This window comes from Nestor notabilis, unplaced genomic scaffold (genome assembly GCF_000696875.1).
Source record: "Nestor notabilis isolate BGI_N333 unplaced genomic scaffold, ASM69687v1 scaffold20823, whole genome shotgun sequence".
NCBI classification, from domain to species: Eukaryota; Metazoa; Chordata; class Aves; order Psittaciformes; family Psittacidae; genus Nestor; species Nestor notabilis.
In genome coordinates this window covers 23,036-33,169 of record NW_009922638.1, presented here as the reverse complement: position 1 = coordinate 33,169, position 10,134 = coordinate 23,036, and the positions used below count along the sequence as shown (strand labels likewise).

Genomic DNA, 10,134 nt, shown 5'->3' with positions numbered 1-10,134 from the left:
CAGCACGGCCCATGGAAATCCCTGTGGCTACGGGGAAGTCTGTGAATGCAAAGCACGAAGGTTCAGGAGCCAGGAGCCGAGCGCGGCTCTTCCCCCCGCTGGATTCCCAGCCGAGCACCGCATCGTGCCTGCTTTTGGGAAGCCTGTGCTGGCTCTGCCCGGCCAAGCCGGGCTGACCCTGCCTGTGTCCCTCTAGGTCTTCAAAGGAAACAGCAGACCCGGCCACCCAGCACCCCACCACTGACCACAGCATCCCGCAGTGAGCAGAATGGGAGCCTCATCCCACCCCAGCAGCCCCTTCCAAACCTCAGGGCTGGGAAAGAGGGACCCGATCCCGCACCCAAGCTCGGGAATGAGCTGTTTGGATGCTGAGTATGAAACTCTTCAGGGTGTAATTTACTCCCGACTCGCAGGTAAGAAGTGAGTTATCTCCTCCTGCTTCCCAAGGAGCTGATGTTCCCGGATCAACAGGCTCCAGCCTCCCCATATCCCCCTGCAGCTGCCTCCTGCCAGGACCAGGCAGGACAACTCCTCTCAAGACGATGATGATGATGATGATGGGAAGGGCTTGAGTCCTCCCTTGCTGGCCTGGTCCTCACTGCTCCATAGAGCCCCTCACATGGATGTGAGATGCAGCATCCCAGGGTTTGGCCAAGGCTGGAGCAGGGCTCATGGATGATGCCCACTTGATCCTGCTCGGAAGGTCTCCACCATAAGGACACGATGGTTTGTGTGGCTGCCTGGCATGTGAGTGGATTTGGGGGGGCTGCTGGTCCCCTCCATGAGCCCCGGGGGTCCCGATGCCCTCCACTTACCCACAGCCCATGGATGGGACTCAACGTCAGCTGCTCTGTTGGATTTCTTGGAAACGATTGGAAAAATGAGGCTGGAGATGTTATGAACACCTCTTTCCCATGGGAAAGGGGGAGTCTGGGGACACTTGGCACTGGTGGAGGGGCGATTCCGGCTTCCAAGCATGAGGTGGAGCTGGGGGGCTGTGGAGATGACGGTGGGATGACGGAAGGGCTTTGGGGCTTCCTGACAATCCCAATAATGGGAATCCAGGGGGAATCTTCCTGGGTTCCACCCTAAGGAACTGGTGCCTGTCCCTGCGCCCTCCACCAGTGGCTGCTCGGCCCCTTTTACATCCATTGGGCAAAAGAGAATCGGGGGGTTCTGCTTGTTACAGCAGGAAAAGGGGGAAATAAAGTGGAACCTGAAGTGATCCATGTGGGAGAAGCGTTGGGAGCCACCCGAGGGCAGCTTCAGTCGCTGCTCAGGCTTTATCACCCACCAGAGAATCTACCAGGAGGCGAGAGCCAGGCTCAGACTCTGCTTTCCTCTGCAATCCCCCACTTGTGGCTGTACAACGGGAGCGGATTCCCCGCTCCGAGAGCCGGGCGCAGCCTTCCCCAGGAGCTGAGGGTGCTTCGGGAAGGGAACCTCCCGCTGCAAAGAGCTCTGGGGTGGCTCCGGCGCCGTGTTGGACGTGGCAAAGGGGAAACCTCCTTTAGAAATGGACATTCTCTTCCCCCCCCAAATCAAATGGGCTCTAGAAGCGAAGGGTAAACACCGCTGGAAGTGGAGGCTCCGGCTTCCAACCCCACCGTGTAATAAAAGGGTAACTGCTCCTTTCTTCCTTCTTTTTTAAGTACCATCGTGGTGAGTCCTGGTTCTTTTTTTCCCTTAAATCCCTAATTTGTCTTATTTCCAAATGAGGAAAATGACAGCTCTAAGGAAGGAACTGTTTGAACCCAGGTCTTGGCTTTTCTTCTCAATGTTCACAGTCATGATGCTGTTATGGGGAGAGAAAAGGTGTTCAAGGTAAGGAGATGGAGCTGGTGATGTTCTGGCCCTTAACACCTTCATGTCCTGGGGGCAAAGCCTCAATAAGCACCAGCAAACCCCATTCCCAAGGGATTGGCCACCCCAGTGCGACACCGGGTGTCCCACAGCATCCAAGGGGGCGTGAGGCCAACAACCCCTCCATCAGCTTGGTGATTTTGGTGACCTGGTACCCATTTTGGAGGTCCCTTGCTCAGTTTACAATGGGGTGGAGGATGCTCATGTGGGACGCATGGGGAAGGCCACAGGGATGTGGCAGAGGATTGTTCCTTGTTGGAGCTGGAGGAGATTCTACCTTGGGCTTCATGGTGGGACTCTTCTGCCTGATGGGAACCTGGTGAGGTCCTACTTGGTGATTTTGGTGACCTGGTACCCATTTTGGAGGTCCCTTGCTCAGTTTACAATGGGGTGGAGGATGCTCATGTGGGACGCATGGGGAAGGCCACAGGGATGTGGCAGAGGATTGTTCCTTGTTGGAGCTGGAGGAGATTCTACCTTGGGCTTCATGGTGGGACTCTTCTGCCTGATGGGAACCTGGTGAGGTCCTAACCAAGCAGTGGGAGCTTTTACCTTCACCCATGGGACCCCCCAGCCTCCCTGCTCAGTGGACACCCCTCTAAGGGATGTTTAGGGGACATGTGGGGACAAGGAGATGCCAAACAAGCACATACTCACATGAACCCCCCATGTCACCACTGCATTGCTTGGTGCTCTCTGGGGGGTTCAAACCACAAGAGCCCAGTTGGGACATGGGGCTGGTGCCTCCCTTGAGCCATTGGCACATCAGCAGTGGGTTTCGGGTCTGGTTTGGGTGACCCACCACATGGGACACAAGGGGTGAATGACTTCTGCTCATGATGGCCTCACCGGGTGCTCCTAACCAGGAGCTGGAGGCTGGGAAGGGGCAGCCCTTGAGTTCATCAATCCCAGCTTGTTTTCCAGAGGAAACCTGGAAGCGAAGTGAGGAACGAGGCTGTTTGCTCAGGTCACGTTCCTCTGCAGCAGCTTCCACCACTGCACCCACAGGTTTCTCCTGGGGCCCAAATTCCTTTGAGGTTGAGCTTTGGGCTTCTTCGGAAGCAAGGACCCACTGGGAGAAATGGGAGTGAGGTTGGGACCAGGCAGGGAAGGGAAACTGAGGCAGGTGGAGGGAAAGGTGGTGGCATCAGACGAGTCACATCATGGGGACCATGGGGATGGAGCACAGGGAAGGGGCCACTGGGGACACCAAGTGCCCCAAGGCTGGAGAAGCAGCAGGTCCTTCCCACCACCCAACCTTGGGTCCCTTCCAACCCAACCCATTCCATGATCCCATGATAACAGGACTCGATTCGAGCTGGAGAAGAGGAGCCCATTGGGGGGCAGGGTGGGCTCAGGGGGTCACTGGACGGGGCTGCCCCTGCTTTAGGGATCACAGAGGGATCAATCAACATTGACCCAGACCCTCAGCTCAGCAGGATGCTGGGAAGGGCTCAAGGCACCTTGGTCACGTCCACACGAAGAGGGGGCTGATCCCAGAACTCCCATGGGAAGAAGAGCAGGGAAGGTTCACATTAGCACACGTCAATTGTATATAGTGCAAATCAGAGCCCCAGCACCAGAGGGGTCCCGCTCTGGTTAGTGGTTAGGATGAGCCCGAGGTGCAGCCCTGGGCACTGCAGACACCCCAGCCCTTGCTCTTCCCCTTGTGCAGGGCCTGGGCGCATCGTCCACAGCTCTCCAAGCCCTTCTTGTGCAGAAGCAGCCCGTGCCCCAGGTCACTGTCCACCTTGTGTCCTGCTTCTCCAAGGCACCACCGCCTGGCCACAAAGGAGCTCTGGGTGCAGTCCCACCCGCAGCACGGCCACAACATCCATCCCAACACCCACCCCCTTCCCCAGGGGTGAGGGAGATCCCAGGAGAAGGCCAGAGGGGTGGAGGCATCTCACACACAACCCCGAGGAGGGGTTCAGGTCCCAAAGGCTGGGGACTGTTTGCAGGCACGGTCCAGGCCCGCAAGGCCACGTCGTGCAGAGGGAGTCTGTGGTTCTCCAGCGGTCCCGAGCAGGAGGACGTCTTCCAGGTGGCTTCAGGAGCATCCTTGGTGGGACTCCTGCAGCCAAAGGTCCAGGCCACTGGGGGCCGGGACTCAGGGAGCGAGGAGGACGTGGTGAACGGGAAGCCAGGAGTGAAGAGCGAGCACTTGGGCTCAGGAGAGTCCAGCCACGTCCTGGAAGCAGGGGAGCAGAGAACGTCACCGCTCCTCACTGGTTCATGGGCTCTTCCTCCTCCATCGGCTCATCTTGTGGCCTGAAATGGAGAAATAGGGGACAGGAGGTGAGGAGGAGACCTGTGTGACACAACAGCAGCAAGGGGCCAGCTTCTGGAGGTACCCAACAAGCCTTGTCAGTGCTTCCTGCTCCACTGAGACCCACAGAGAGGAGGAGAAAAAGGGGGTGGGCTCCTGAAAGGAGGTGACATTCCCCCCCACCTCCATCCTCCAAGGAAGGGAAGAGGATTTGGTCTCATTTTCACCTTGTTTGGGAAGAGCCCAGCACTGAATCTCCCAGAAGCCAGCCCAGGTCCTGCCCATGTGGCTGCAGGGCCTCAACCACCCACTGATGCTGAACGTTGGGGTCCTATCTGCTGGGATGTGGGGGCTGCAGGGTCAGAGCTCTTGGAGGGGAGGTCAGTTATGATGTCTATCTCCCACAGCCTGCTTAAAGCCAGCACTGTCCTGACCTCTCAGAAGCTCACGTGGCTGTAGGACATGGCCCTTCTCTGCTGCCACCCCCATGAGAGCACAGCTTGGACCCAGGGGCACCCACATCTCCCAGGCTCAGCTTAAGAGCATCACCTCTTCTCCACCATCACGGCCACCGAGAGGGAGGCCAAGGCTGTGACTGTCTCCACCTCTTCTGCCTCGTGGTGCTGTGCCTCCAGGAAGGAGCAGCCCAGCTTGGAGGCAAAGCGCTGCGGAGCCACCCAGTATTTACCTGCAGGACAAGCAAAATCAGGGGAAGGGTGGCCCAGGTCTCTGGGCTTCACATGGGGCATCACCCTCCCACCATGATGGAGGGCTCCACTGGGGACTTTCATGCCACACGGCCCCTTGGAGAGGGGGGGAGACGCCAACTCCTGCCCCTTGCACAGAGCCCAGCCCTGGGACACTCACTCTGGACCTGGAGCACCGTTTCCAAGGAGCGCACAGCGTTGGGGTTGGGTTTCTGCCTCATGCTTTCTTCTGGGAGAGGGTCCAGCTGCCCAGTGAAGACACGAGGGGGTCAAGAGGAGGGAGCTATGCCCAGCGCTGGGCTCACAGCACCAGAAGAGCCCCCCAGCCCTCACCTCGTTGCCCAGCAAGGCTGACACACAGGCCTCAGATGCATCACAGATGGCTGTAAGGTCATGGCCACCTTCTAGAGCGAGGACAATGGCTCCACCAGCCAGGCTCATCAGCTGCTTTGTCATGTAGCCAAAACCTGGAGGAGGAGCCCAAGGAGGAGGTTTTCAGCCCCAAAACGCTGGTGTCCTGACCCTTGATGCTGACACAACCCCAAAGCTCTTCCCCAGCTCCCTGCTGGGGTCCCAGCCAGGGGAACACCCTGCCCGGAGCCTGTGGTGCTGCTTCCACCTCCTTACATTTAGCAGAGACTTTGTAGCCACCCAGGGGTGGCGGGTGGCCATCGGCTGCGTCGAAGCCAGCAGAGACCAGCACCACATCGGGTGAGAACTCGTGTGCAATCGGCATCACCACTGTCCTGTGGGTAAAGACAAGTCCGAGGGGTGAAGTGGTGGCTCAGCCTGATACAAGAGTGGGAGAGGAGATGGGCAGAGACACGAGGAACTACCTGAAAGCAGCCAGATACTCAGGGTCACCCATGGGGGGGTCGAGCCCCCCAGTCCAGGCCACGTTGACATTAAATCCCTCACCAGGGCCAGCACCAACCTGGCAGAGAACAAAGACAGCGGTGAAGGGTCTGACCCACCAGTGCCCTGTCCTCCTGGTTGTCACCTTGGCCACCAGCTCTGCCACCCGCAGTGCTCTGTACCTCATCAGCAGCCCCACTCCCAGGGAAGAAGTTGCCATCATCGTGGCGATGCAGAGAGATGTAGAGAACCTCAGGGTCTCTGTAGAAGATCTGCTGAGTCCCATTGCCGTGGTGAACGTCCTGGGGGGAGGAAAAGATTGGCAGAAGCTCCCCTTTTAAGCCTTAAGGGTGGCCCAAGAGCTTAAGGGAGCTAAAAGCAACTGGATCTCTGGCTGGGACCCCCATCCCCAGCATCTGCTCCTGCTTCCCCATCCTATGGGTGGTTCCCAGCCATGCTCCTGGCAGGAGGAGGTTTTGCTGCTCTCTGGTCCAGCTCCAAGCCAGAACTGGGAGGAGATGGAGACACCCACTCCCAGGGATGTGCTGGGGAGGAGCAGGGGACTGGGGGGACTCACCCAGTCCACAATGAGGATCTTGCTGAGCTTCCCTTTCTGCTGCAGCTGCCTCGCAGCAATGGCCACCGAGTTGAAGAAGCAGAATCCCCTGGGAAGAGGGAGTCGAGCTGGTTAATGCCTCCTGAGCATCCTGCCCTCCCGGCTCCCCAGAGGGTGGGATCACCCTCCCCTCTCTCCCTGGCCAGGAGATGGATGGGGCTCAGTCTGGAGCGACTCTGAGCCAGGGAGCTGGGTTTTGGGGCTTCCCAAGTGCCAGCCTTAAGCCCTGCAGCTTGGGAAGGGGCCCTTACATGGCAGTGGAAGGATCCGCGTGATGTCCTGGTGGCCTCACCACAGCAAAGCCATTCTGGGGACAAAACAAAGGCGAGGTGAGCAGAGCTGCTGCCCCAGTGTCACCCCCCCTCTACATGGCTGGTCCATGCAGGGACGGAGCCCACAGGGCTGTGAGCACCCAGTGAGAGCCCACAGCCCTGCTCTTGCCCAGCCATGGGCTGGTGGCACAGCTCTGGGACCTGCACATGAAGCCAACCTACCTTCAGCTCCCTGGTGGCTACCTTGAAGGCCAGCTCGGTGACACTGCCTGCAGCCCAGCGGGCAGCGTTGGAGGAGTGCAGCTCGTTCCAGATGGTGTCACTGTCCACCTAGAAGCAAGAGCATCAGTGAGATGGGAGGGGAGGAGAGCTCAGGACAAGACCATGGGCTCTGCCAGCTGCCCTGCTTGGGGCTAGGGGTTGAAGCTCTCTATAAGCTGAAGGGTTTGGTGGAGCTGGACCACGTCCGGGGCAAGCTCCGTTGGCAGCTCCTCTGGCTGCTGTCAGCCCCAGCTCAGCTCCACACAGAGCATCTCCCCCCGCACCCGGGGGCTGGAAGAAGTGACTGAGAAAACGCTCTTTACCTTCTTTATCTTATTGTATTGTTTAAGCAAACATGTTGGTTTGATCAGCATCACGTCAAGGGCTGAGCCAGAGCCGGAAAACCCAACGTCTCTTCTGATCAACGCCATGTGTGCAACTCAAAGGCTCCCCAATGCCCACGGAGAGCCCCTGCCTTCGGGGCACAGAGGGGAGCAGGGAGGGGGAGGCAGAGCAGGGAAAGTGGATGCAAACGGGGCTGAGAAGAGCTGGTGCCCAGCAGCGGGGGCAAGGAGAGGAGGAGAACCAGAAGAGGCAGCAGGAAGGCATGGAGTGAGACCCTTCCTGAAAGAGAGAGAAGGACAGAGACAGAGAGAGGAAGAGAGGAGACCGCAGTGAATGGAGAGAAACCAGGACAACAAGCTGTGAAAGGAGAGGCCATGGAAGTGCCTGGAGAGAAGTGGGGAGCTGCTGACCCCAGAACACTGCTCCCCTTCCTCAACGGAGACCACGGCTCGTGGCTTCCCCCAGCCATTCCCACCAGCTCAATCCCTTCTGACATCCCTGGCTCCTAGAAATGGCTGTGAGGGGCTTTTAGTTGCTGTGTCCTCCAGAGTAAGGAGGCACAAAGGATCCCCTCGCAGGGGTGGGATGCTTGGGACCATCCCGAGGACACAGGAAGCTCAGATACAATGAGCACAGATGGCGTGTTCCCACCTGAGGCTGCCCAAACCTCAGCAGCCCACTGGCTTTGGGAGGTCCCTCTCCACTCAAACCCCCAGAGGGGACAGAAGAACCCATCCAAACGCAGGCAGAGCAGACATGGAGCACTTACCCCCACCCCTCCGCAGGGCAGCATGACAAACATCCGCTGTGACAGGATCCCTGCACAGAGAGGGGACAGGGAGGGCTCAGGGCTGGGAACGGGAACGAGCCTTGACCGGGCTGGGAAGCAGCCTCCGGGGAAGCTGCCTGGTGCAGTCCCAGGGCTGAGGGTGCCCTGGGCAGGGATGCAGAGGGTGAGGGCACCGCTGTGCTGTGACGGGCACTCACCTGCCAGCTTCCCATTGTCCAGTTTGAGGCGGTTGAGGGGGTTGGTGCCGTAGAGGAAGACGTGGCGCTCGCTGTGGACACACTGCAGCTCCTCCAGCGTGGCCTTGCGTCCCCGCAGGCACTGAGGCACACAGGGGCTCTGAGCAAGCTGCTCCAGGAGGGAGATCCGGGCTCCCCCCTGCCCCGAGCACAGCAGCATCCGTGGTGTGGGACAGTGGGACAGCCCAGCTACAGCAGGGCGAGGCTTCCAGCAGAGTGGAACCCACACTGATGTTCCCAAAACACCCTGGTTCCATAGGGATCACCCCTCTCTCTACACCCATCGTCCAGCAGAGCACACTGCTGCTGCCATCTGAAGTCTTCATCAGGGATGGTAGCAATGGGACACGGGGTGATGGCTTTAAACTGGAACAGGGGAGGTTCAGGTTGGATACAAGGATGTTCTTCCCTGTGAGGGTGCTGAGACACTGGAACAGGTCGCCCAAGAAGTGGTGAATGCTCCATCCCTGGCAGTGTTCAAGGCCAGGTTGGATGGGGCTTGGGTGACATGATCTGGTGTGAGGTGTCCCTGCCCATGGCAGGGGGTTGGAACTAGGGCGGGGGGTTGGAACTGGATGATCTTAAGCTCCTTTCCAACCCAAACCATTCTATGATTCTATGGTCACACCAACATGCTCCAGCAACGGGCGAGACCAAGCCCTCTAGATACCAGTGGTGAACAGGCTGAGAAGGGGTGGGAGCAAAAGGGATGGGGGTGGGAGCAGGATACCCCATCACACCAGCATCCCCCCATGCCCGGTGGGCTCCAGCTCCCACCCTGGCACTCACCTCGCACTGGCTGCGCAGGCCCCGCTCCTGCAGACGGGACCAGATGCTCTGGATCCTGCCCGCGTGCTCCGGGTGGTTGCTGTTGTCACCACAGGAACACTGGTGTTTGAGCATCACCGAGTCATAAACCAGCCCTGCAAGGCACAAGGAGAGCTGCTGTCCCACTGCTGGGCTGGACACACCAGGCCTTGATGGTGCTGACCCGAATTCAGCTCCTTTTAGGGGCTGAACATCACCCAAAACACCCAAAACTACTTGGTTTGACTAAAATCTCCCTCAAACCTTGGGAGCCTCTGTCCCAATGTGCTTGAAGCAAATCCTGCTTTGAATGTGTAAGAGAGCTGAACCCTGCCAGAACTGCTGGACCAGGACAGCAGTCAAAAGGCCAGATGGGCAAGTCCTGCTTGGAAAAGCCACCTTAGATAAGGAGAAGGGGACCCTCGTGGCTTGTCTGCTCTTCCTGCAGCCGGCCAGAGCTCTCCCAAGTATCTATGAGGGTGGGAGTGAGCAGGACTGATGCTAAGCTGCCCCTGAGCATCCCCACCTCCCTTCCAGCTCCTCCCCGGTGGTGTCAGCCCCACGCAGGGGCTGGTTGTACCTGTTGTGAAGTGAGGCTTGGCTGGCTGCTCCTGCACGGGCAGGGAGAGGCTCTTGGAGGCCGTGTCCTGGGCAGGAAGGGAGATGGTGGCGGTGGCAGGAGATGACTGGGCCCTGGAGAGGGGCCTGTGCCCCGTATGGATGGTGGGGACCTTGGGGGGGTCAGCCAAGGGCTGGCGCTTGAGGAGCTGCTGCTGCACACGCTGGTAGGAATCCCACAGATAGGCCTGGTGGAGGGAGGTGGTGGTGAGCATCCAGAGCAAGGTACAACCAGAGAGCAGCATCACCCGGCCCTGGGAAGGGAGGCCTACGCTGTGCACCCTCCCTAGGTCTGGATACAGCAGCTCCCTCCATGCTGGAGGGGCTTGGAGAGGGTTTGCAGGAGCTGGGTCACGTCCTGCAGCATCTGGAGCTGCTGGAGAGAGTCCAGAGGAGGCCACGAGGATGAGCAGGGGATGGAGCAGCTCCCAAATGGAGCCAGGCTGAGAACACTGGGGGCGGAGAAGAGGAACTGGGGGGGACCTCACAGAGCAG

At 59.1% G+C, this 10,134-nt stretch overlaps 1 protein-coding gene across 1 annotated transcript in view; it reads right to left on the bottom strand.

Annotated features, from left to right (window-relative positions):
* Window positions 1-3,828: 3,828 nt before the first annotated feature.
* The window catches only part of HDAC7 (histone deacetylase 7), a gene marked incomplete at its 3' end in the record, with an annotated part of 15,986 nt that continues 9,680 nt past the window's right edge, over window positions 3,829-10,134 (bottom strand). Inside the window, exons 12-26 of the mRNA XM_010011730.1 lie at window positions 9,602-9,827; window positions 9,004-9,137; window positions 8,176-8,296; window positions 7,958-8,007; window positions 6,805-6,912; window positions 6,562-6,617; window positions 6,272-6,359; window positions 5,877-5,996; window positions 5,676-5,773; window positions 5,467-5,585; window positions 5,173-5,306; window positions 5,000-5,084; window positions 4,682-4,820; window positions 4,093-4,134; window positions 3,829-4,054 (exon numbers count right to left, since the gene is read on the bottom strand). Coding sequence (XP_010010032.1) covers window positions 3,829-4,054; window positions 4,093-4,134; window positions 4,682-4,820; window positions 5,000-5,084; window positions 5,173-5,306; window positions 5,467-5,585; window positions 5,676-5,773; window positions 5,877-5,996; window positions 6,272-6,359; window positions 6,562-6,617; window positions 6,805-6,912; window positions 7,958-8,007; window positions 8,176-8,296; window positions 9,004-9,137; window positions 9,602-9,827 — 1,746 coding nt within the window. The remainder of the gene's footprint in view (window positions 4,055-4,092; window positions 4,135-4,681; window positions 4,821-4,999; window positions 5,085-5,172; window positions 5,307-5,466; window positions 5,586-5,675; window positions 5,774-5,876; window positions 5,997-6,271; window positions 6,360-6,561; window positions 6,618-6,804; window positions 6,913-7,957; window positions 8,008-8,175; window positions 8,297-9,003; window positions 9,138-9,601; window positions 9,828-10,134) is intronic.